This window comes from Diuraphis noxia, unplaced genomic scaffold (assembly GCF_037042655.1).
Source record: "Diuraphis noxia isolate RWA-SAM2 unplaced genomic scaffold, SU_Dnox_SAM2 contig0001, whole genome shotgun sequence".
In the NCBI taxonomy this organism is placed as follows: Eukaryota; Metazoa; Arthropoda; class Insecta; order Hemiptera; family Aphididae; genus Diuraphis; species Diuraphis noxia.
The window spans coordinates 91,956,099-91,983,728 of NW_028301711.1; the positions used below are offsets into that span (position 1 = coordinate 91,956,099).

Sequence of the window (27,630 nt, forward strand, 5' to 3'; positions counted from 1 at the left end):
GTATTACCCTTATTTGCTTGTGTTGCTTGTGACCTGCGTTTAGTCATGACTTGTGATCTATTCTTTTATCCATGCTTGTGATCACAATAATATACAGTGTCAAACGTGTCTATACAGTGTACAGACTACAAATACAACAGAATATAATATGAAAAATTAATATAAATTTAATGAATTAATATTAAATATAAACCAACTAAAGGTGTAGAATCTAGATCATTGTTTTATATTATTTCACAATATTAAATAATTATATTTGTGTTATCTAACCTTTGTATTCAACAATACTAACAACAAAATTATGTTTGATCAAAATAAATAATAAACAAGAAGTTTTTTTTGTAGAAAAATGACTTTTTAATGGTAAGTATGATTTTAATATGTTTTTTTTTTAAATTATATTTGCTTTAAAAATAAAATAAAAGTACAATACCAAATTCGCGTCGAAAATCTCATGTTAATTGATATAAAACATGGGTATTTTTTAACACCCGAATTAACCATAATTAACCCAAATAAATTTACATTTAACCATAACCAGAAAAGTTCATTAACCCGAAACACCCAAATTCAATAACCAAAATTTTCCTTAAACACCCAAAACCCAAAACCCGAAAAAATTATTCCGGTGCAAAGCCCTGTAAAATATATCCTATAGTGGCTTAGTTCCTTCGGGTGAATGAAAAGCAGCCGCTGATGCCCACGCGTTTATTGGTGAATTTTTATCACTGTACCGCATAATTATGGATACAGTTTCAAAAACCGTTAACAGTACTAATGTAAAGACTTGACGAAAGTTTTAAACAAATTTAACAATGTTTAAGCTAAATGTACAACTTCCAAAATGTTAGAAATTCCTTGTTTTCTTGAAGTTATTTTCGATATAAATTTCAAATTTCATTAGAAACTTTTAGAAATTTAATATAATCTTAAACATATGAATATCTATTAGCTCTGAACAAATTTCAAAAATAATTTCATCACAATTTTTTTTATAGGTGTTTAACCGTTGAATTTTATCGGATTCTGTTATTTTCATGAAAAATTGAGATTTTTTCTAATTAAAAATGTAAAACCCTACAGAATTTTAAATTCTTTATGTGGCTTATATATTAATATATATTTATTAGTACATACCTTCGTGTTACAGTCGTGAGCGGTTTTATACCATTTATAGTTTTCAAATGTTTACCCAAAGATCCTGTGGTTCCACCAATACAACAAAATTCATTATTTTCGTTTTCCGTACACAAATCACAATATTAAGCTTTATCGCCTTGGTTTTTAGCTTATAGCCACACTCAACTTTTACAGTTATTACTCATTTTATAAATTAATGAAACAATTAAACTTAAATACGTACGTGAACAAGAATTTCAAATAATTTTGTACAACGCACAAATGAAATAAAAGTCACTCAAAATAATGTGTAAATTTTATTTTATTCTTAACATAATGAATTTGCAATGATGTTGTTATATTTAGGTATTATTTTATTGTTGTTATAGTTTGATCGTGGTCGATGTGCAATAAATTAAAACTTAAAATATCAATTTTGGATTTTACTTGTATGCCGCAATAATTGGTATATTTATTTATAACTGGCAATTATCGGGTGATCAAAAAATACATAACATTATGTTTGCGCCCGGAACGACTATATTATTATTAGGTACGTTAGTGGCAGTACCGCCGACCGCTCCGCGCGCTTCCTACACCTGATCGACACACACACACACATGCAACACATACCTTTTATTATTATGATATTTTATTTTAGTTAATTGTATTTAATTATGTAATAATATGCAGATTAGGACGCTATCGTATGCCGATATTATTATATTATATATTAATATTATTCTGTTGAGCCAGAAGGGCTAACATTTTTATATTTTCACGTAGCTCTAATAGCTACCGTGAATTATACCTTTATTTTTATTATCTATTAATTTTACCATAATTATACTTTATTTTTACGGACTACAGCTCTAATAGCTGCCGGAATATTATATTGTCATTTGCTTGGCCATAAGGGCCGCTCATTTATATATATCTTTTTCTGTTGGGCCAGAAGGGCCACAATATATATTGTATACGGTTATAGCCATAAGGGCTTGATTTATTATATATATTATATTTTTTATACATATTGTGTTGCTGTGATTTTATCATATATTAATTGTACTATTATTTAATTTGTGTATTATACAGCAACTCATTTTTGTCAGCAATCGTGTTACCATTTATTTTTTATTTTAGTTTAATTAATTATATACACACCCACCCATATACCAGGCGCGTATACAAGGGGGGGTTTTAGGGGTTCAAACCCCCCCCGAAATTTCAGGAAAAAAGTTTTATTATTTATTAATTTTTAGTTTAGTTTTATTTAATTACTCGCATTTCCATCGTAATATGACTCGTAGTGCTCGATCACTATCTATATTATAATCGTCAATCACACCACTACATGACCACATAAAAATAAATATAGATTTCAAAAAGTCAATATAGATTTATCTTATTGTTATGAACGAGTTGATGACGTACGTACAATCTTAATTAAAAAAAGGAGTAACTCAGATGAGAGTTTTAAAAATATTTTTTCTGATTGCGAAAAAGCAATGCTTGAAGGTGATATTAATATACCTATTAAATTGTCCAGAACAGTAGGTCGGCAAACTTGTCGAGATAACACACCAGCTGATACACAAGAACAATATTATAAACGTACTATTTTTTTGCCTTTATTGGATCATTTTATTCTTCAACTAGAAGAAAGGTTTTCCAAACATCATCGTATAATGTCCAGTTTACAATTATTAATTCCTAAGTACATAACTCAAAATACTACATATTTAAACACATTAACGGAATGTGCACTGTTTTACAAACCATTATTACCTAATTTTGATACGTTTGATACTGAGATTAAAATCTGGCAAACACAGTGGCAAAATGTATCTGCTGATGATCGCCCAAAATGTTCATTAACTACCTTAAGTCAAATTTCTAGCGATTTCTATCCGAATATAAAGTGCCTTTTAACAATATTAGCTACTTTACCTGTAACGACTGTTACTGCAGAGCGTTCATTTTCAACATTGCGGAGACTGAAAACCTATTTAAGAAATAATATTGGACAAGATCGATTGACAGGATTATCGCTCATGAATATTTATAGAAATGATGACATTGATATTGACGAAGTCATTAACAGATTTGCAAGACTACCTCGAAAAAAAGATTTTATATTATAAAAATTCAAAATACATGTTTTTAATTAAATATTATTTAAATTGTTTTTAATAATTAACGAATTTTATGAGAAATTATAAAATAAATTGTACTATACCTAATTGAAGTTGTGTAAATTTCTTGTTAGACTATAGTTTAGGTTAGATTATATAATTAAAAAAATGTACAACCAAAACCCCCCCCAAAATATTTTTTTGTGTACGCGCCTGCCATATACACACCTTACACATTACCACACCACATAGCTCACTAGTATTTGCGCGGCGAACCCAACCACTTCTAGTTGAGCTATAACACACGTACACACAATTACACAGGTTGGTCGGTGTGTGGCATTGGTACAGCGCACGAAGCATTTTAGCGACCGGGCACATGGCCTAAAATTGTTGTCGTTCCCGGCGCAAACACATTACATTAACTCAGTGTAATACCTAGTACCACAAAAATGGTGTTCCAAGGATCAAAATTACATGACAGTATAATTAATTTTGTTTATTTTAAGTTTATAAAAACTACTGTACCTTAAAAATACGGGTAATTTTAATACACGTGTATTCAGACACACGTGTACACAAACTTTAAAAACATGTGTAATTAAATACACATTGCACGGGTATTCATAGATTTTACTATTTAAATTTTAAGGTCGGACTACGTGTATATCAATAAACGTACCAGATCGAGAGCCCTATTCCAGGGTTGGTGAGTGGGTGGGGCATGGGGCAGAGCCCCTGGGCACGGACCTCTGGAGGGGTCCGTTGTCAGAGGTGTATTTAGGCATAGCCTCACAGGCCCCATAGGCCTGGGTCTAGAGCTGGGACATTTAGGGGACGACAAATTTTACAAATTTTTTGAGTAGAAAAATTAGTTTTATACAAATTATATGTTACTTTAGAATTACAAGTTAGAGCGTATACCTATCCCAGTTAACAATAATTTATTCTTGATATATTCCAAGAACATAGTTGCAGGATGGACAGCATATTCTAGGATTATTCAATTTTATACTATATATCACCAAAGATGATTATAGGAATAAATAAATGTTCCACCTATAAACATCCATTGTATATGTTTTCAGAAGTTTCATTATACAAGAAATGAATATTCATAGAATATATGTCAAATAAATGTATAATATTCAAAAATTATCCCTAGTTAATACTTGTACATACTACATATATAATTAGTACTTATACAATTGTATATATATGTGTGATCCGTCAGGCAAAATATATCTACGGTATACAAGATATTACTGGCTTTATAACTTTCTGTAAAACGACACAACTTAATTACACTAATCGGCACACTGGTTACTATAATGCTTACTCAATAATTACACTCGCGATATTTAATATAAAAACAACTAACAAATTACAAAGTTACACACACATCGTTACTATAGTAACACTTCACCCATCACTATAGTTGCTTATATAAGCAACGAGGTGATGGTCAAGAACTCTCTCTATGGGAGAGACTCCCCTCCCACACACACACACATATATATATATATATATATATATATATATTTCAGAATTTATCATAGTAACTTTGGGAATGATATGTCTGAAAATTCCAAAAATTGTAAACCTTCCCAAACATAACAGTCTTATACATTTAGTTTTGTGATTAATTTAAATTAAAAGTAGATAGGTATAAAAAGAATTGACCATGTGCATAATATAAGTGTTGAATTATTCATATAATATATTAAAATTAATAACAATTTCAAACTTAAAACTTATTTATTAAGTTTAACAATATAAATGTAATCAACTTTATTAATTATTGATATAAATGTAATGTAATACAAACAGTGAAATAAAAATAAAAAAATTAAATAATATTACTAAATAAAAACTGTTTATAACTTATAAAATTATAAACTTTACGCAACCAACATAGGAATGGAAATTATATAGTATACACAATGAATAGTGCTCTAAAAGTAACTCTTTATAAACTTATAAAAATTTACATATAAATTTAATGTAACCAACATTGAAAAAAAATTAACTTCATATAAACATTTTTGTATAAGGTATATATAATAAAAATTTAAGTACTACTGTCATTGTTTGAAAAATTAGCTTTAGTTATGTTTTCTGACACAAATTTCAATCGTTCCTTAGCTTTAGCTAACTAAACTCCTTGAATTCCTTCAATATTTTTGTCAGCGAGGTCGGGATACTTCAATCGTATAGCACCTTGAAAAAAAAAATTTTAATTGAGATATTTTATTTAAATGTTCATTAGAATTGAGAAAATTCATAAATATAATTTAAACGTATTAATATTATTTTTATATATATAGGTGCAACTAAGGTTGGCTCAGCCCACCAACCAATATTTAGGACCCAAGAAAAATATAATATAAAATATTATATGTGATGGTGGTCTGAGGAAGATGACAAGTTATTTTTATGACAAGGGCTGCCCTCCCTCCCCCCCCCAATATGAACCCTATTTGTGCTTATGTAAATATATATATTATTTCAATAATTTTGATATTTATAATAACATTAAATATGTACATTATTTTGATTCTAAAGGAAGTGAAGAGTGAACATAACTTACACTTAAGAAGATAAGAAGTTGTTGTAGATAGAAGCTCATTTTATTTTGCTTTCCTTTAAGACTGAAATTCGCAGCTACTTCATCGCTTAATGTCTTCCTCATAAATCTTCTTATATATTCAACCTCGCTGTTACCACCAACTAAGGCAAATTTTTTAACCTACAAAATTGTTTTCATGAATAAATACAGTTTTAATAGAATATGTAAAAGTTTGGCCGTGTTTCCAGCATATGAATATACCTAAACAGAAATCACTTGGATCTACCTATGTGAGAAATGAAACTACATATTATGTAAAATTACCAATAAAGAAAATAATTGAGTTCCTTTGATAGAGTCATGTTTTTGGTCTATTTCATTGAAATCTGCTATACTTGATATGGGAAATAAGTTATACAATGTATTATTATTGTCATATGTTTCTTCTTGTGATACTCCTGTAATTGTGTTTGAAATTAAATTCTGGATGTTAAATAAGCAATTATTCATTTCTGTGTGACGTAAATTTATTGAAACAAGTATCCTTGAAATTTCTTTATGATAAGTTCTTAAGTTGATGAGTTCTTTTCTAAAGAAAATTAATATTTAATTTATTAATAACAGCATTTCTATTTAATAATTAACTATAAACACACCTTTACCGGCTGATTCTTTTATCAAACAACACTCATTATTTCAAAAAGTGTCAATTTTTTTGAAAATATTTATTTACAGTTTCAAGTCACTTATAAAACAACGTTTTTATTAAAAAATATAATTTTTATCCTTATAATTTTTTAAGATTTTTACTTTTTTGAATGACAACATTAGGTTTTTAATTTTATATTCCAAAGCAAAATATTTTTCTTAGTATTTTGATACATGAAAATCGAATTTGGGGCGAGTAGTTTATGAGTTATAACCAGGGCTAGGATTTGTATGGAATAAAAAATTGTAAAATATGCATTTTATTTACCAAAATATGCAAAAATATGCATTTTAATTCTTATAAGATAAACACAAAAATATAAATATAGATGGATACAAAAAAAATATTTATCTATTGAAATATATCAGTGGTTGGCTGTTTGTCTTAATATAATTATAAAAATATAATTGAGATATAAAATAAAATAATTTAGAAATAAAATTTATAATTCACATTCACTACGTGTGTTACATGCTACGACCACATATTTTTTTAAATTTTCGAAAATGAATGATCGGCGATTGAATTGTATTATGGCTTTGTATTGACTCCGTTCAACGTCACATGATGTAGTTGGCGCATATTTAAGTAAAGAAATTTCTCATGGTGTTAGGTTACAACTGAAATTGTCCTCTTCCGATTCACCATTTAATATTTTATTTATTGATTGTAGAATTTTAAATCCTTTATTTTTTTTTGTAAAATCAAAGATAATTTGTTCTTAATTTCATCTGCGATTCTACTGTTACATTCAAAAAGTCAATCCCTAGCGTTTATTATAATCTGTCAACCAACTGCAAATGTGGTGAAATACAGACAATGGGCCACCTACTACAATGCCCTCTAATAGGAACTACTTGTGATGAAAATGACCTATACCTGGCAAATGACAAAGCGGCAGCAGTCGCGGCTTTTTGGATGACCGAGATCTGAACGACACGAAAGAAGAAGAAATTATAATCTGTACACTTTCTTGAAGTGTTAAATTCTTGTTTTGTAGTTTAATTATGAGTTATGACTTGGGATAAAAAGCCAAAATTTCTTTTAATATATGATATATATTAAATTATAAATATTAATTACGAAATATATTAAAAACATGCATTTTTCGCATTCTTATAATCGAAATATGCAATAATATTTATTTTATTATTTTTATTCAATATAATATGCATTAATATGTATTTTATCCAAAATATGCAAAAACATGCAAAATAAAAACACCACCATTTATCTCATCGTGAGGTGATTTGTGGACTTTACTGACAAAATCAATAATCAGAAGTCGCATAAAAAACATGCTGTTGCATACAAATCCTAGCCCTGGTTATAAATTATTAGTATTTAAAGTTTTGATGAGCGGAGTGGAGTGGTATGGGGTTACCCCGTAAAATGTTTGTCCACTTCTCCGCTCATCAGATCAGTGATAAAAGAATCACCATTCACCTGGTATAACATATACTACACTATATTACAAAGTAACAAAATTAAATATATATTATAGCAATAATATAGCCAGAGGTGAGAAGACATATTGTATCTAGGTATTTCCATTAGAAAATTAGGGTTGATTGTAAATTTGTAATGTATGCAAAGTAAAAATAATTGAGTGTTTAATGTAAAATATACCATACATTAAATGTTAATATTTAAAACTTTTATTGAAAAAATTCACACAATGAAAATTCAAATACCTTTAGAGATGTGGTCTTGAACTTCACTGAACTTTTCATTAATTCTGTTCATAACATTAATTTGAAAATCGTTGTCCAATGATGCTGAATTTTTATTAGAAATAAGACTAATCTTATTATAATTATCTGCAACACAAGAACAAATTAATATTAATAATCAGTTATTTCTAATAATGAACATTTTCAAATAAAAATTACTTGTTTCAACAGCTACATTTGAATCTAAAATAATATCAGAAAATAAATCTTCAGAATCAAACGTTATCGAGTTATTAATGTTTTTGTCCTGTTCATTTATTATAGTATTAGAGACCTTAAAACGATGACTACTTACATCTATAAAAGCAATATCATTAAACATTTTATTTAAAAACTCATATTATATAGTTTATTAAGAATATCAAACCTGAATTCATTTCTGGGAAATCAATAATAATTTTTTTTTTATTAGCATTAGGTAATATACCATCATCTATTTCATAAGATAAACGCTTCTTTACAATTGAATGTGATTTCTGTTCAGCAATATTCTTAGAAGTATTGTTATGCAAATTAAGTAACTCAGGAGACATTGATTCTACATTTAAAATATTGGAATAATAAAAATAATAATAATAATTTAGAAAAATCAAAAAAGTAATAAAGTACTGACCAGATAACTGATCCAGGAAGTCTGGAATTTTTAACCGGGTTTTAGTTTTATTTATTTTTATTTGAGGAATGTCTTCTTCACTATCAGATATAAAATACTTTGGGTTAGGTTTAGAAATTCTAGATTTTCATTGATATGTCTTGAGGATCATCTTCCATAGTTGATAATTCTGAATCTATGGTGGCTTTATGAGCTAAACGCATTACTTGTTGAAAATTCATCATTCTTTTTTTTGACATCATAAATATTTTATGACTTGTCCAATCATCTTTTGGATTTTCTTTTTGTTTAATTGCAGCAGCAATTTTATTTTTTTCTGTATATAAAGGCCATACACAGTTTTCAAAATTCTTCAACCAATTACTCGGCACAGCTTCAATTGTATCTTCATCAAGAAATTTTACAATATACCAACCTATGTTATTTGGCTCACTCATTTTTATTTAGGATAGGAGGTATGTAATAGTATCTACAATCATAGAATAAACATAATATTTTAATAAACTATCCTGTGTATAATATATTATTACCGTCATGTGTATCACTTAAAAAAATTATATTAAGTATTTAAAATGTATATCTATTATATACTTTTATAATATACATATCTTACAGAACCATGGTATTGCCAATACAATATATTATATTAGGATTATATTAGGATTAATGTTTTTAATTTGTACACTTAAGCAATTAAATTCATGGTGTGTGTAATAAAGGAAATACTACCCAATGTTTCATAAGGTAACCTTACTAGTTTGTTACAAATATGACTAATTGGCCAAGTCATAAAATGTGTACTCAAGTGTTTGACAATATGTACATTGATTACAGAATAATCACATGGCTTATTAAAGAAATTTTCAATTGTTGAATATTGTTTTCCAATAACCATGGTTATCCAAATATCCAAGTTCCTACTAATAAACGCTTTACAACTCCTAATAATATGAGATGCATATAATCAAGTGGTATTTTATCAACCAAATCACGGTTTGGGATTTTTTCTAAGGTAGTTCGACCAATATGATGATCTTCTTGAGTTTGTACAATAAAATCATCACGAGTCCTCTTTGTAAAATCTATATCTGGAAAACATACTCTTCTATTAAAATAAATACCTTCTTGTGTACATTTTGAACATGAAGAATAACCTGCGTGACCTTTTATAAAAAGAACACTAGATTTGGCAAATGCATCAAAAAGCAACATTTCTATCTCAAAAATTGTTTCTTTACCACAAACTATAATGGACTTCCCAGAAATGTCAGCTACTTCTTCAACAAATTTATACAATAGTTCATTAAAATCTGAAGGTTTTTCATAACCATGATATATTCCGATTGGAAATATACTATTTTGATTACAGTTTTTTACCATACCTATAAAGCTGACTTCCGGATGATTTACTTAATGGAAGTCCATCTATATTAATTGCTAATCTTATTACTTTAGGAATGGCGTCTACTCTGTTTTTAAACAAATTATTTAAACCATTTATAATTCCAATGTGACAATAATGACTAGAATTGACATTATGAATTATTGTATTCCTGGGAGTCTGTAGAAATGTTCTAGGGTCTTTAGGTAACATAGAAAAATCAGCACTTTTCCTCAATATTGATAGTAGATCTTTTAATACAATATGAGGTATTCTATGTTTAACTGCCCAACTATGAAGATCATGGGACATTACTTCAACTGAATTAATATTCAAAATCTTTTCATATTTATTTTCTTCACCATCTGATTCGTCATCAGCTGCTATAGTATTACAATCAAAGCTAGATTCACTATTGTCCTCACTGTGTTCCATATTATTAATTTGTTCATAATGTTCAAGGGAATTTAATTCACATTCTTTTAGATTTTGATTTACAGAATTATTTAAAAAAGATATATTATTATCCATGAACTCATTATGTGGCTCATTTTTAGAAGAAGTTTGTATAGATGCAATTTCAATTGAAGAGGATGGTTCAGATTTAATTTCTACATTCGCATGTAAGCTTTTAATAATATTCCTATATATGATTCCTAATTAATCGATTATAATGCTGTCTTGAGTACTTTCTAGACATTTTGAAGTTTAAGCAAGTGAAAAAAATTATAATTTTATCAAACGTTTTATTCATAAATAATAATTAAAATAGATTAGAATAATATTATAGTGTATATTGGAAAATTGTATCAACATTTTTTAACAAATGATTTGATATACTAGTACATGGGATATTTTTAAGTTGAAAAGATAATGAAATAATAAAAAAATTACATTTTAAATTATACTACTAGGATTTAAGGTTATTTAATTTTGTATGTTAATTGGTATTTTTTTTAAGTGTGTCTATTTTATTTTAGTGTACCTATTCAAAAATCAGTTATTAACTTGTTATAAGTAGGTAAATAATATTTAGATAGGTACAGCATAACAAAAACCACACTAATTATAATGAAATTAAAACTCAGTAATGACCAGTAATGTTTTTAAATGTTCATAGTATAATTAATAGACATATTTTACAAAATGTTGAAGTTAAATTTGTTCATGAATATAAATCTGGCTGTATTAATGATGCCAGGTTGTATAAGCAAATATATCTAATAATAATTAATTAATAAATTAAATAAATATACAATCATAAACTTGTATTGTCTAGGAATTAGAATATTATGTACCTATAATTTCGAATTAAATTGCATTATGTTATACATATTTTGGATTTTTTAAAGTTCCTCACAAGTTACATAAGTAAAATACTATCTGTATCTAATTATAAATTAATAGGACTAAATTTGCTGATGCACTTCTTTTAGAATATGCTTAATTAAGAAAAATAGTTAATATAGTAGTTACTCACACAATTACACCATTCATATTTTTCTAAGATTATAATAGGTAGATATACATTAACAGAATCTTAAACAAATTAAAAAACTAAAAACTAAGTTGTTTGTCAACACTAATAATTATGTGTAATATGTATGAATCTACTTAATGTAAACTACTATAATATTGAACCAATCTCAAAGATTATGATATTATAATGTATAATCTTTACCACCAAATTAGCTACTATCTAACTAGGTACTTGATACTTGTATATGGGTATTCTTGTAATATGGAAACTACTGCTGATATTCTACCTTTCATATGGGGCCATATGCCATCTACTATAGGTAATCATTAATTAGTATACCAATTATTAATTATTAAATTGATTTATTTTATATATTACATAAATATATTTTATTACGGGTATTAATAAATATTAATAAAATATTATACCTATACTGTAATGAGATATTGGCCTTATATAACAGTAATGTGTAGTTTCTTTAGACTAAATAATTAACCAACATGACTATAAATGCATCCTACTAGTATATTATTTATTTATTTTACACTTTTTTTTACATGTGTATGTACATTAACTTTTTATTAGCAGCATAACAACTCTCAATTACACACAGATATTGGCTTGAAAGTGACCAACTGCTTAAATTAAGTATTGTAAATTGTAATCTATTGTTGGAAAATAAATATTATTTGGTAGGTATTGTTTTTTACTATATATTATAGGTAACATAAAAAGATACATTGTCAGACAAGAAAGCCCATCAATCAAAACCTTGAAGGGTAACAATATCATTAAAAAAAAGCTAGGAACCAACAAAATTGCTCTTATTAAATAACAGAAAATAAATATACAAGTATATGGCAAAGATAAACGATTTAGGTATCTATTTGATAAGTCATGAAGTATAATATCATCAATAAAAGCAGTTTATTATTTACAATTAAAAAAAATCACTATACTTTCACATTTGTCTAGGGGGTGACATGTGACTCTTGCACTCCTTATTGGGTGCCCTTGTTGTCACACAAAAAAATTAAAAATTATTAAGTCCGAGTACCCATATCAATGTAAAATTAATAATATGATGGTATAAAATACTTACTATATAGAAAAGTTGAAATATGAACCACGTGGATTAGTGAATAAACGAGGCAGATGGCACTATTATATGAGATACTCGCAAGTCGCAGGCTTGAAGGAATAATGAACATTGAACAAAACAAATAACAATAGATTTTAGTATTCTCACCGCGCGGTACACAAAGTAAAAAGGGTAATAGTAAGTAACAAGTAAACTAATAATTGTTCATCAAACATTCGTTAAAACACGTAAATGTTCTAACTGTAGCACAACTGTCAACAGTAAAAAAAACGACCTTATCACGTACAAATTGTTTAATCAATCGATCGACCCAACGTTATGTCATAACCATTAACCATGGTATAATATAATTGTTAACAACTATAACCATGAATATATTATTCTTCTATAATTCCATGACTATTACAATTAAATATAAATGAGCATAAACTATGCATATATATAGAATAAATATATAATTATACATACATAATAATTACATATACTATTTATTGATATCTAAACTACAGTGAGATAATTTTATAACAATATATTAAGAATATTTAATGAATATGTTAAATTAATTAATTTTATTCTAATATTCACTGGATATTCATTTATACATCTGGATATCTAGAATGTATTGAGAATAAAAAAAGGATATCTAAATAATATATGGTGCTAACTGGGATATACTCTATTCGGTTTAAGTTGACCCACTCGTCAGACGAAAACCGGTCATGATTGCGCATGTCTCGCAGTGCTAGTGTCTGATGTCGCCTTACCTATTGACACTATGACACCGGTTGACCCCGGTCTCCGATAGTTAACGACGATCGGCGACCAATCACGGATCACCATTCACCGACCAGAGGGGTCTGACCATAGACAAGTATCTGCATAGTGGAACAAATTGTCTGAAATCCTGTTGAATTCAAATAGATTAGTGTCAAATTGAAATAGGTCTAGGAATGCACGTATCGTATCTAGGAGCACCTGTATTTAATAAAACATTTTTTTCGATAATATACCGAATACCAAGTACCAACTTATATTATGATGGAAGAAATACTGATTCAATTTTAATTTTAATAATTTAATATCCATTTTTCTTCTTTCTTCTCAATTTTTTAGGTGGGGCACGTGCCCGTGTGCCCTATAGCACGAGCCGCCACTGGCAATCATTATAATGATTAATGATACACCTTGTAATGAAATTTTTATTTTAAATACAATTTTTATTTTTGTTTAAAAATAGTGTAAGTTATTGTCAACAAATTGAAGCTTTTGGGGTGTCTTTTATTATGGTTCATATAGTCATATGGACGAACAACTATTTAAAAGAATGTAGCTATTGATCAAGATTGCTTGAACTTAAGAGCATGACAATAATAAAAACATCTAATTTGTCATGTTCAAGCAGCCCCCCTTTTTAATTTTTTATTATTCAGGAGATATTTTGTTGAGAATTTTGATGCATCTAAATCAAAGTTCGAACGACAGTTTTAAAATAGATATGGGGCCTTAGATGATTGTAGTATGAAATAAATATTGATCTATTAATATAAAGCTTTTATTTTTGTAAAACAGTTTTTAAGGATTTTATCCTTTGTATTAATATTTTAATGATTTAGAAACTACTCATTAGAATATTGATTAGGATTTATTAAACTTTCAAGAATATTATTCCCTAAATAATGTGAAGTAAAAAATAGGGCTACTCATTTCAAAAATAGAAGTTTTTATAACAACTGAACTTTTTTTAAGACTTAAGTAGTAAAATAATTCTAAAATAAATATCAACGACTTTAAAATGTAGTCTCTAATATTTAACTTTAGTTATAGGTACTTAAAAATTTTATTAATCGGAATTCAAATATAACAATGTTCATTTATATTACACGAGAAGTTTCTTGTACCTAACTATAGGTAGGTTGTAACTTGTGAGCTTAGGTATAAAATACAAGATAGGTTTGTTGCTACATACTTTAGAATAACACATTAGGTTGGTCAGTATCATAATTCATAACTGAAACAAAATGAATACAAATTTGTTATAATCGGGTTGCCAACACTGTGGAAAGTATATTTTGTACATACCAATGCAATTAGTTACTAAGACAATTTGCTGTATTTCAATTATTGATATTTAATTAGTAAAGCTTAATATGTAATATTAAACTCGAAAATTAATATTCACTGGCCCTAGTACAAAAAAAAAAAAAATGAAATCTTCGAAGAAAAAAGCAAAAGAAATTGTGAAAATTGTATCTTCTGATGATCCGGTTAAACCTGACGATCAGTTAATTTTAAATCAAGAAGTAAAATAAAATATTTGAATGATTATATTAATTATATTAGTTAGTTATTAATTAATAAGAAATTATGGAGTTTGACCAGTTTAAAGATATATTAAATGACAAAATTGAGTCAAACATACAAATATTCATGTAACTGTTCAAAAAAATGATTTTGCACTTTTCAAAAAAAAAAGGATATCATTTGAATAAAAAATTAATGCAATTTGTGGTTAATATATAATGATATAGAAAAGATTTTCTGATACCTAAATTAAATGATATCGAAGAATCTACTTACCTAATAGAGTCTTTTTCCCAAAACTAGTATACTAAGACATGTTATCTATATAATTAATAACTTTTATAACAATACAATAATAAATGTATATGTTGTAGGAATTAGATGAAGTTTATGGTAATGCTCTTTTTGTTAAAGAACCACCAACACCGCATGCTAAAGTAATTTATAGCAATAAAAAAAAAATGTTTTTACCAAAGAAAGAAATCACTAATAGAATAAAACTTTTCGAGTTGAAAACTACGTTATATCATTTTGAATCGATGAATGCCATTATACAAATTGAAAATGAGTTATGCAGTAAGACAGTTAATACAAACTTATGAATATATTAATTATTTTATAACCCCTATTTTTTGTTTTACAGGAAAACCAGAAAATTTAGGTAAAGATAATAATGAATTAATGGGTGAATATATTGCAGAAGAAGGCGAAGAAGAAGAATATATTGAACCGTTAAAATTAGACGTAAACATTGAAGAATCAGGGTCTGTTGAAGACGTTAACGAAGAGTTGGTGGATGAAAACTTGGAGATGGAAGGTGAAGTTGAGAGTGTATCGACAAATCTCAAAAATGAACTTGAGGAAGAAGTAGAATCACACGTATCAAAAAAAGTATCTGATGAGTCCTTTTTAAGCTTGCCAGTAACGAAATTGTGTACTGTGGTGAAACTTAAAAACAAATTTAACTTTTTTGACAGAGTTTCTCAAACTAAAAAAATTATCGTGAGGGTAAGATTAGGCAATATGATATACTTTAGATCAGCTACAATTGTACGCTATATTATTTACAACGTTTAACTCTTGTAAACTATAGAATAAAGATACTCAAACCCCGATAACTAAGAAGTTTGATTTTGGTGCGTCTGTTTCACTTTCTGGTATATATGACATTTACGAAGTTGACTATGCAATACAAATTGAAGAAAAGGAAAAAGAAATGAAAGAGAAACTGGCCGCACATATGGGAAAGAGAAAAAATAAACCTCGTAAAAAAATACTTATTGAACAAGACGAAATTACGTATGAATTGTTAAAAGTTTCTAAGATTCTTGAAAAAATCATCAGCTTAAATGCTACGGATTCCATAGCACAAGGTAGAAGAAGAAATTTTATTTTTTAGAAACCTTACTGTATATTAATTATAATGTTAATCCCATATTTATTACATTGTAAATTTATGACCAGATTTTCGATATTATGAAGACCCCTCAGATCAATTCAGGGACAGAGGAGAAGGTACCTTATTGTTAATGTGGACAATGATATACGAAAAAGAAAAAAAATTAATTGTTACTGATATTAATTGGAGTCCTGATTATTTTGACATGTTTGGTATAACACTATGCATTCGTAAGTAACAACTTTGAACTTAATAAATAAATTAAGTGGAAATAAACCTCAACTTAACCCAATTTACATATACCCAGTTACATAATGTACTTATAGAAATTTATGAAACTAGTAAACATAAATTTGTCTTGAAGCCTGTATTGTAGATAAGTCTGATCAATATTTTTACTTTATTTTATTTATAACAACATTGGTTTAACTTTAAGCCTTGAAAATAATCTTAATTGTAGTAAAAATTAACTTTATAGATTTTAGAAATATCTAAGTTCTATGTCTTTTATGCCACACAACATTATACTTACCAACTCAGTGAATGCGTCATAGTTGTTGTCCACACGTGTTGTTTAAGTTGGAAACTTGAATTAATAATAATTTTAAATGGAAAAAATGCTAAGAAAATATATAAATGTATAAATACATATATTATACTCAATTCATAAGATTAAAACGTATTAAATGATTACCTATTAGTAAAAATTAATACCATTTTTAAATAATAACTGTGAAGTATATGTGTTTACACTATTTTGTTATAAAATATAGGTATATGTTACGGTAAAAGTACGAATACCGGTTAAACCTAGGATTTAGCGTTAAATCCTAGGTTTTGCCGACTACTGTTGATAAATCTCTGAAATTTGAACATTTACCAATTGATTTTAGTAAAATCTAGGAAACACAAGACATTTTGTCGAACTCCGGATGATTTTTGCAGTCAGACTTTTACAAACGAGATTTTATAAATCTTAGGATAAAAATCAGAGTTAGTAAAAGTCCGAAATTTTTTACCAATTATGCTATTAATTCTAATAATAATAATTATTGAAGTATATTACCTAGGTACTACATTAATGACTAGTATATTAGCTAGGTACACACATTTTTACTATTGATATGTATTATAACAATAAATGTATTATGTATGTTATTATTACATATGACCGTGGTAATAGTAGGTACCTATATTATTTTATGAATATTATTATTATTATTATTATACATATTACTGTAAAAATTTAAATTAAGCAGCGAATGACATTTTACTGCGATCGACTTTAATAATGTTTGTCATAATTTATTATTATTTAAATATTGATTTTGAGAATTTTCATTTCGACTTTAATATCGCGGTGCCAGGTAGACTTAATTGACATGCAGGCAAATCTGATAATAATTATAAATTTATAATAATCTTCTATCAAGACAAAGATTTTTTAGAATCGGAAAATATACTAGATAATGAAATTGGTATTCGACAAGCAGTACCGCAATTATCTTTGGCTGGTGGACGAGGATAAATAAGGTGTGATTGTTTGAAAAAATGTATGACTAACAGATGTAAGTTTCGATCTAAAAATGTATTGTGCAACTCGAGATGCCACAGCAGTCAATCCTGTACAAATAAATAATTTTATAATAAAATTAATTTAATTATAATAAAAATGATATACCTACTACTTACTAGAAATTAATATACCTATTAGGTACCAATTATAATATAGGTATTAACATCGCAATAATATTATGTAATAATGATATAAATTTGTTCATTGTGTTCGTAACTCATAATATATAGCAATAATACAAATGTGTTTATCTAATATACTAGTCATTAATGTACCACCTAATATGCTTCAATAATAATTATTATAAATAATTAATAGTATACCTATTTGGTAAATATTTCGGAATTTTACAAACACTGATTGCTTATCTTAAGATTTACCAAATCTCGTTTGTAAAAGTCCGGACTACAAAAATCATTCGAGGTTTGACCAAATAATTTTGTGTTTCCTAGATTTTACCAACAGTAGTCAGCAAAACCAAGGATTTATCGGTAGAACCTATATTTAATTGGTATTTGTACTTTTACCGTTACACATACATAGAATTAAATACAATTATAAAGTAATTTAATAAAAGAAACATTCATAAAAAAAAATCGTAAAGTTTAAAAGTTAAAATTTAATTTTTAATGCCTAGACTTGTTTTTCTTGACAAACATAACATCTGGAGGCTAAAGTTTAAAAATAGCCACATCAATATTGTTTATTCAAATAGCTAAATCACATTAATCAAGGACATGACAATGAAACCGTTTGTATATATTGCTATGCAGTCCCTAAAATATCCAAATTTTCGTACTACACAATACATACATAGTCCCAAATCAGTCAAATCTAAATTATACATAGTACCTATCAACCTATCAATTAATATTAATATGTATTTACAATAAATAATTTTATTTAAATAAAGTAGAACTTCAATTCAACAAATTTAAAGGTTTTTAAACAAATTGTGAAATAGAATTTTTCTTGAAAAAAAATTTTTTTATATAAAACTCATCATTTTAAGTGTACAAAATGCATGAAAATAATAATACCTACATAATATCAGAAATAAATAAAAATAAATTTAAATTACCTATATTAGGTATGTAAATTATAGTTTTTTTTTTTTTGTGGTCGAAGAACTTTCTGATATCCTGTATTAATATTGTTATTTTAAAATTGTATAGAATATATTAGTATAAAGGTTTAATGTGAATAACACACTTTTAAATTTCGTACTGCACAATGAATTTTTTGTACTACACAAAATGTGTCGTACTACACACAATTTTAGGGACTGTTGCTATGCTATACATTAGGTGTCTGTAATATAAATTCACTGTTATGGATATGTTAAATTTGAATTCAATAATATAAAATCATTGTATACGAAAAACGATTTTGAGCAGAGACGGTATGTCAGCCCAGGGACGGATATTGCCGACTGGCCTCTCACACGTATAATGTTTGGCCCCTATGATTTCATCCCTATTTTTCCAGTATAGTTATAATATAATCAATAGCATTCACAGAGCCGTGCCGTTACGATTTGGCGCCCGGGGCAAAATTAAAAATATTCGCCCCCTATTTTATTTATCATTAATCATAATGCGTTTCATTCCTATTTAATTAAATTAAATTTTTTTTTTACAACGTATTTTGAACATTAATTTGACAAAAAACTAAAGTTAATTGTAATAGTAATTATTAAACAAAATAGTTAGGTATAATTTATTAATTTATACCGTATTAAATAATTAAAAATGATAAAAATCACAAATTATATTATATATACATGTTATATTTACAAACGTATCATAAGAGCGTATCATATAGTTAAAACTTAATTTTTCTGGACTTTATTGAAGCAAAATCTTCAATGACGTCTTCAAAATCAATGTTTTTTGTTATTTCATGCTCAATTGATAATATTGCAGAATTGGTTAATCTGTTTTGCGACATGGTTGACCGTAAATACGTCTTAGTTAGTTTCAATTTACTAAAAGAGCGTTCCCCGAAGCGACGGTAACAGGCATGATAAGAAACAATCTATATGCAGTCATTAAGTTTGGACAAGTTGAATCAAGTTCATATTTTTTAATTGCGTTTAAAATATTTAAAGCAGTTGCGTTTAAGTCTGGTAAAATTGCTTTTACTTGATAAAAAAATTCGATTTCGTTAATTATTTCCTGGTCAATATCTTCGTTGTATTTGATAGCTAAATCAGCTGCATTTTTTTTTAATTTTTCAACTGGTGTAACAGATAGTGAATGAGCAGAAAGGAATTGAAAATCATCAGCAATATTTGATAATTGTTCAAACCTCCATTTCATTTGAGCCATCATATTATCAAGAACTTTGTAGTATTCCAATGTTAAAAATTGATCTGCAGAAATATCTTCACCCGATGAATTTTCTCCACTCATAACTTTCCTTTTTATTGTCCTTTTGATTTTTAATTCAGATTTTATTTCAACTTTATCACAAATACAATACAAATTGGTTGACTAATTGTTACTCCTCAAACATAGTCAGAAATTTGTTCAGAAAAAATTTGTAATGGTCCAAAATAATTGTAAAACAATAATCTTTCTCATATATTTTATTTATGTAAAGTTTAAAATATTATAAAAATGTTTGGCGCCCCTTTAAACCATGCGCACGGGGCATATGCCCCCTAGGCCCCCCCCACGGCACGGCTCTGAGCATTCACATACTATTTATTACTAGAATATTATGAGTTTATTAATGTTTTTCTCTAAATCCAAGCATATTATACAACATATTGTTATTGTGATTACTTTTGATTTTTGTTATCTACAACACAACACTTATTTTACAAACGATGGTTTTTTGGTACAGCGTAGCTAATTTTAGAACAGATAAAACGGATTACAATATTTTACAGTCGATAATAAACGGGGAAAGTATAACTGATAAGTGACTAAAATGTTTTTAGAAAAATATACATTAATTTTGACTAATTTCACCTTTTGTATTTTAAGTTATTTTTTCCCTTTAAATTAAAATATATTAGGAGTTAAAAATCTACTCTAACCCACTAACCCACTTACTACTGTACTATACGGCATACGCTCTGTTCCATTTCATAACAAGTTTCTGAGTACGAGGATTATTGTGGCCTCAAGTAACAAAATTTCTGACTGGCCTCATAGATGGCCAGTCCGCCCTCGTGTCAGCCCATTATGTTACTAAATAGGTTATAATATGATTGTGATTCAAGTAATTTTTTTAATATATTCCACGCAATAGTACTATAATAGGTTAAATTATTTTTTTTCGAAAAAAATAAACATTTGGAAAAATTGTGTCATTGTGTGTATAAAGTATAATAATATTGCTACTCTTAAAGCTTAAAATACCAATGAATATACTATTAATATACCTGCCTACTTTTTAATTTACAACAAAAGATTAAAAATCTTAATTTTTGTTTAAATATGTAATTTCGTCCAAATTTGAAATAACTATTAAAAAAACTGTGGTTAAGTAACCTTAATATGAAAGCTGTGTGATCATGATTTCATTATTAGATTTTATCACAGTTGAACCTTCTAGAATAATTATTAAAAATAATTAAATATAGTGGGTGAATAGGTTATATAATAGCTAGGGTAAATAAAAAATTGTAATGAAGATAATAGGTTAATATTTTGGTTTGATAAATGTTCATTGCATAGGCACAAATATAGTGTTTTAAATCTGGGGGGGGGGGCTGAAGCTGTAGCTCAGATCAGGTTACTGAATACTTTTATGATGCTTTTAAATTAAATAATGTTTATCATGTAGTAAAATCATTTGTTTTTATTGGGGGGGGGGGGGGAGGCTAAGCCCACTATTTGCGCCTATAGTTCGTTGTTATAAATATTAATTTGTGTTGCAATTTGTGATAAATTTAGCACAGTGTGAACTAACATTTACCGAAAGTCCAGACATTGGTTACGTGTGCTTGTGGGTTTTGAAGAATTCGTCATACCCAGATTATGTAGCTCATACTCAATCCGGTGCCATGTGTTTAAGTTTTCACCATGACTTGGGTTATCTCCTTGCCGTTGGACTGCGTGACGGCAATTTAGCCGTATACAACGTCAGCTTACTGAAAAATGAACCACAATACTCGACGCACTCAGCTGGTAATAAACTCATGGCTAGTGTAATGCAGGTATACAAAATGGGTTTTTATAAATAACGTTTGGTTAACTTACACGATACACTAGATACAATTAACAAGTATATTAAACTTAAATATTGTCTAGGTAGTTTGGTGCAAAAACTTGCCTACCGGTGAGTTGAACTTCTTCTCTGTGTCTGAAGATGGATTGGTCTGCCAATGGATACTGTTACAAAATGAATTGTTGAAAGTTGTGAAAATGTCTCTAGTCATAGATATGTATCCAGAAATCGAGCTTGGTGGTATCAAACAAACTTATCATGGTAATATAATTCTATAATAATATAACGGTTTTTTGTATTTTTTGTATTTAAAAATATGCATACATTACATTTGTTTACAGCCAGAGGTACAACGATCTCATTTAATCCAACAGATCCAGAAATATACTTAATCGGTACAGTTGAAGGTTTTATTTTTAAATGTAATACGGAATGGAGTGTTTATGTTCAGAGATTTAAAGCTCACGAGATGCCGATAAACCGAATAGATTTTAATAAATTCGATTCAAATATATACCTTACGTGTAGTGAAGATTTCGTTATCAAATTGTGGGAAGACAAATCCAAGTGAGTTTAACTCATATACTTTTAAATTTGATCATGGTTAACAGTATTAATACATTCATATATTCATACAACATACTCCTTTGAGTCCGTTGAACGATTTAAGGCCAGATGAATCCTCATTTCGTGGACACGTGTTATCCATAATATAATTATTTTAATTTACTACTAGGGAGGTTACGATTTTAGGTACCTACCATTTTTTTAAATAAAGTGTTAGACATTTATACTATAATAATAAATAAATATCTTCGTCAGGTAGATAGTAATCGATTTTAGATTTGGTATACTACATATGGATATGGTTTTATTTGTTGGTAGCCTAATATTGACGATTGTGTTGACATTTATTTGAAATTGCCTATCAGTAAACATTAAACATTCAACAATTTTGCGCTCAATAGTGTTTTTAGCCTGATTTTGTATTAGTTTTACGCAGTATATTTGTGCAGGTTATATTATATGAACGCTCGTATGATACCCGGTTACTGTTCATTGTGTCACTGAATAACGATTTATATATATGTGTATAACGAACCAGGCACCAGCTAACCAGTTTGGTTAGCTAAACATTCAAATGTCTCAACAATCTAACAAAATATCAATATTTATTGATATTACCTTTCTACATAGGCGCAACTAGGGTCAATTTTTTTTTTTTTTTTTGGGGGGGGGGGCTAGAATTGTATAAGTCACACTAACCCGCAGGGGCTTCACCCCCGCACCACCAAAAGCTTATAAACCGGATGGCTACTTACAAATAAATAAATACACAAATAAAATCATATGATATTATGATTTTACAATATTTTATTTAAGTTAATATTCAATAAAATACTAATTTTCTATTACTGCACCAAATTTATCAATAATTGTTTTGTCTTCAAACTATTTGTTAGATCCCTTTCAATATTTATTATTGATAAATTTAAAAATCCCTCTTGTGTCATTGCCGTCTTCTGCTAAGTTTTTAATCTACGCATTGAAGTCATGGCTTTATTTGTTGGGGGAGGGATACAAAAATATTTGAGGGCTAAGCCCCCTAGCCCTCACCTAATTGCGCCTATGCCTTCTATAGATTAAAATTTGTTTGTGTGAGAGTGTTTTTTTGATACTTATTGCATGTTAATTTTTGTAACGATAATTGCAGAGTTCCTTTAATAATATTCGACCTTCAGACGGGTTTGACGGACGTGCGTTGGTCGCCATTCTCTAGTTCAGTATTTGGTGTTATCACTGTGGACTGTCGTGTACTTTTTTATGATTTGGACGTGAGCACTAAAAATTGCGTTTGTGAACAGCTTATACATCCAACCGAAAAATATCGACTTGTTAGATTAGCTTTTGACAGGAGAGTACCGTTGATTGTGGTTGGAAGTTCAAGGTAATCATTACATAAATTTTTTATTCAAGAACTTTAACAACATATAGGACTCTTGTACGTTTGTTTTCACAGGGGTACTATCGTTACGTACAAATTGTCACCAACTCTTCGTGCGATTATGAAATCTCCAAAGAAAGGAGTTCAGATTCCTACCGAAACACTGGAGTTAGAAAAATTGCATACAGTGTTGAACTCAGTTAGGGAATAAACTTTTTAATCTTAGTTCTGATTAGTTATGACAATAATTCTATATATTTTTTGATATAATGTTTGGTTTATTCTATTCGATAAATAGGTGAGGATAGGCTATAGATCAAGGAATTACTAAATAATAATTTTAATACAAAAACGGTTTCACAAATTAGTAATCAATTATAGATGGTAACCTTGTATTGGAATTTGTAACTTTGTAACTCGGTATCACCACCCATGATCAATTTTTCATTTACTAGTGCTAGTCTCAATTTCAACCATAAAACTATTATTAGAACATTATTTTCAGAATTTTAAATTTCATAATTTTCTTGAAAAGTAAAAGGTGGTGAATTGCAGCCTCTTTATTTCGTCCTAAAATTAAAAAAAATACATTCTTAATCATTTACATTTCCAAGTGATAAAAATATCTTTATTATTATATCATTTTTTAGATACGTCATTTATTAATTTATTGTAATACATATCAACTTTAACGCTTATGTCACCTATAATTATTGTTGCGGTCGGATTTTAATGGACTGTATATGTATAGCTGTGTTTTATATTTATATTAAGACTTAAAATGTATTAAAAAAATTTTTTTTTACATTTAAGTAATTTATTGTGTTCTGAGACAGACATGATGACACGAAGTTAGACACACACTGACACACTAAAGCTTACTTAAATAATAAAAAATCGATTGCGCCGATAAATAATAATAATAACACTAAACATAAATTATATAATACATTCGTCAACATGCCACCGCCTTGAAAAATTAGAATATTTATATAATAAAAAAATACATACAAATTATTTTTCAACCAAGTTTCACGATAAATAGAAAAACAAAATGATAAATAATATAAATATAAAAGTAAATACATTATTACACATAAACAAATTCGACATAATAGGTATTTTGGATGTCAAAGAAAATTATTTAAAAAAAATTATTTTGTTGTTATTTTATGAACTATTATTTTACTATTACTTATCCACATAAGACAAAGTTTACGGACTGATCGGGATATTTCCTCTCCTCGCACTAATATAGTTGCTACACGAATGAAACTGTTGTCACCGGCTTGGACATGGACAACTAGACCCGATCCTGAAATCGGGGGCACGCCTTCTTTTTTTACCAAGACTATAGTACCGGGCGAATGTAAGTTCCTACACAAGATATAGCAGGCAAAAATTACCCCAAGATATCCATACGTAAGTTCCCACACTAAAAAAATACACTTGTACGTAAGTTCCCACACGAAAAAAAATTATACCAAACACCAAGGCTGGGCAAAGAAAAGTAACTTAACTTAATTTAAAGTTAACATTTTCTTATTTTCAAAATAAAAAATTTCAGACACATAATAATGTTTATATAAATTGCTTATAATTTTAACTTTTAATTCGTTAATGCTCAGCCTTTAACCGATCTTCAGTGTAGGACCTTGTTGGCCAATAATTTTTATCTAGTTTGAAGTTTCAACAAGATATTTCCATAATATTTGAGTTAACTGGGTTACTCGCTGCCAACGTTTTATACAATTGTCTAGTATACCAGCCAAATCCGGTTCAGGTAAAGAATATGTTTGCTTAGCTCACCAATCAAACAATGAGCTGGTGTTAATGGTGTCGTATCAGTAGGATCGAAGAAACAAGGAGTTAAAGGTCTATCACGGCTACACATAGTTCCAATCGCGGGAGTGATATAACTTTTAAGAATGCGACTTTAGATTTTGCACACAATAAATACGACGTACAGACGCCACTATTCCTCAACGTGTACGAATATACTCGCACCATAGGCGGCTAAACTATCGTCAGCGAAACCATGAACCTCAATATCATAATTATCATCAGTACATAAAAAAAGCGGTATCATAATTCATGTAAGCTTTCCAATTCATGTAAATATGAATTCGTGCATTTCCGTTGGTACTGGTTTATTACAGTAAATTTTTAACCGCCAAATTTCTTGCATTAAAGTTGGTCGAATAATAATGCTATTTTCGCCAGTATATGCTTCTTTTTGTTGTCGATTGAGTTTCCAACTTTGTATCTTGTACTTTATATTAAAATATATCCTTCCTTGGATGCTACAGGACTTTGAGAACTTTCGCCATTTCATTTTCTAATTTAAGAACCAACATGGAATCACTATTTTCTGTATTTAAATTTCGTGATAACAACGGGTCATTCGCAGATAATTTTCATAAATTAAAGCCACGGGGTTGTAACACAGTTCGTAAATCATTACACTGTACGGCCAACTCTTTCGTATTTTCACCACCCAAATAATCATCCATGTAAAAATATTCGCGTAGATTGTTCTTTATCGTCACGCCAAATTATTTTTGATATTTGTGATGCTCCGGTGCAACCCAAATTTGACGGTACATATTCTAAATGTCCGCGGGTATCGCATATTTATGCGTACAAAACCTAGTTAAAATATTTAATAAATCGTCTTGCATCGTACTATGCTCTTTTAATAGTATATTGTTTAAGCTAATGCCTGTATGGGTTTTACTAGATCCGTCGAATATTATGCGCAGGCGAGGAGTGATACTATCATCGTTTACTACGGCATGAGGCGGTAAAATATTGCCGAATTCATTGACGACCCTTCGCCCGCGCTACCCAGCAGTTCCATATGACCAAGAAACAGGTATTCCTTCATGAATTTCTGATTATCTTCACTTAATTCAACATCAAGCCGTAATCGCTTTTCTATGGATAAGAATCGTCAGAACGCGTTTTTATACGAATTACCTAGTTTGCTACCATCCTCAAGGAACGGTAATGCACGAACAATTTTCCCTTTATCCTCACGCCAAAACATTTTTAATAAAATGGTCGTAACAAGCTCTTTTCTCTAAAGTGTAATTTGTATTTTTATTTATGTTTTATAATCTCTAAAATGTCGCAATCCTTCCATCTAAATTGTATAGTATGTATATGTGTGACAACTTGATGCTTAAAGTGGACGGGGTCGTCGATCAAGATAGATAGCTGGGTATTGGTGGGTAATAAGTATATGTGTGGTAACGTACGATAAAGCCAGTTATTTTATCATCTAGGTATACCTCGCTTTATTATATTTACGACCTTTACGATGATTTCCCACTTAAACTTAGTACCTGTGAGAAACCAAAATCCATAGCTTGGATTTATTAATA

The 27,630-nt window shown here is 28.4% G+C and overlaps 4 protein-coding genes across 4 annotated transcripts; 3 read left to right on the forward strand and 1 right to left on the reverse strand.

Annotated features, from left to right (window-relative positions):
* The first annotated feature begins 45 nt into the window (after positions 1 to 45).
* Positions 46 to 3,263, forward strand: LOC149062465 (52 kDa repressor of the inhibitor of the protein kinase-like). Its single transcript, XM_089215338.1, has 2 exons — positions 46 to 77; positions 2,498 to 3,263. The coding sequence occupies exons 1-2, from the start codon at positions 46 to 48 to the stop codon at positions 3,261 to 3,263; spliced, it is 798 nt and encodes a 265-aa protein (XP_089071464.1).
* Positions 3,264 to 5,215: 1,952 nt separating this feature from the next.
* On the reverse strand, positions 5,216 to 9,017 carry LOC149062466 (uncharacterized). The gene is made up of 7 exons (XM_089224597.1): positions 8,879 to 9,017; positions 8,633 to 8,803; positions 8,425 to 8,562; positions 8,227 to 8,352; positions 6,148 to 6,412; positions 5,845 to 6,003; positions 5,216 to 5,474 (listed from the first exon to the last, which is right to left on the reverse strand). The coding sequence occupies exons 2-5, from the start codon at positions 8,796 to 8,798 to the stop codon at positions 6,393 to 6,395; spliced, it is 450 nt and encodes a 149-aa protein (XP_089080723.1). The 5' UTR covers positions 8,799 to 8,803; positions 8,879 to 9,017; the 3' UTR covers positions 5,216 to 5,474; positions 5,845 to 6,003; positions 6,148 to 6,392.
* A 6,028-nt stretch (positions 9,018 to 15,045) lies between these two features.
* LOC107167894 (dynein axonemal intermediate chain 1-like) lies at positions 15,046 to 18,069 on the forward strand. The gene is made up of 6 exons (XM_089215339.1): positions 15,046 to 15,141; positions 15,517 to 15,718; positions 15,786 to 16,150; positions 16,236 to 16,515; positions 16,607 to 16,771; positions 17,975 to 18,069. Exons 1-6 carry the CDS (start codon positions 15,046 to 15,048, stop codon positions 18,067 to 18,069), a joined length of 1,203 nt encoding a protein of 400 aa, XP_089071465.1.
* Positions 18,070 to 22,564: 4,495 nt separating this feature from the next.
* On the forward strand, positions 22,565 to 24,808 carry LOC149062467 (dynein axonemal intermediate chain 1-like). The gene is made up of 3 exons (XM_089224580.1): positions 22,565 to 22,866; positions 24,014 to 24,247; positions 24,320 to 24,808. The coding sequence occupies exons 1-3, from the start codon at positions 22,616 to 22,618 to the stop codon at positions 24,453 to 24,455; spliced, it is 621 nt and encodes a 206-aa protein (XP_089080706.1). The 5' UTR covers positions 22,565 to 22,615; the 3' UTR covers positions 24,456 to 24,808.
* The last annotated feature ends 2,822 nt before the right edge of the window (positions 24,809 to 27,630 follow it).

Bases quoted from the DNA above. Each gene is read 5' to 3' on its own strand.
- LOC149062465 (XM_089215338.1), top strand. From the start codon at position 46: ATGACTTGTGATCTATTCTTTTATCCATGCTT. The intron at 78-2,497 runs GTGATCACAATA...AAATAAATATAG, and splicing joins CTATTCTTTTATCCATGCTT to ATTTCAAAAAGTCAATATAG.
- LOC149062466 (XM_089224597.1), bottom strand. From the start codon at position 8,798: ATGTCTCCTGAGTTACTTAATTTGCATAACAATACTTCTAAGAATATT. The intron at 8,563-8,632 runs GTTTGATATTCT...TTGCTTTTATAG, and splicing joins TTTCCCAGAAATGAATTCAG to ATGTAAGTAGTCATCGTTTT. The intron at 6,413-8,226 runs GTATTTGAATTT...AATTTTCTTTAG, and splicing joins TCAAGACCACATCTCTAAAG to AAAAGAACTCATCAACTTAA.
- LOC107167894 (XM_089215339.1), top strand. From the start codon at position 15,046: ATGAAATCTTCGAAGAAAAAAGCAAAAGAAATTGTGAAAATTGTATCT. The intron at 15,142-15,516 runs GTAAAATAAAAT...TATATGTTGTAG, and splicing joins AGTTAATTTTAAATCAAGAA to GAATTAGATGAAGTTTATGG. The intron at 16,772-17,974 runs GTAAGTAACAAC...TCTTCTATCAAG, and splicing joins TGGTATAACACTATGCATTC to ACAAAGATTTTTTAGAATCG.
- LOC149062467 (XM_089224580.1), top strand. From the start codon at position 22,616: ATGCATACATTACATTTGTTTACAGCCAGAGGTACAACGATCTCATTT. The intron at 22,867-24,013 runs GTGAGTTTAACT...CGATAATTGCAG, and splicing joins TTGTGGGAAGACAAATCCAA to AGTTCCTTTAATAATATTCG. The intron at 24,248-24,319 runs GTAATCATTACA...TTGTTTTCACAG, and splicing joins ATTGTGGTTGGAAGTTCAAG to GGGTACTATCGTTACGTACA.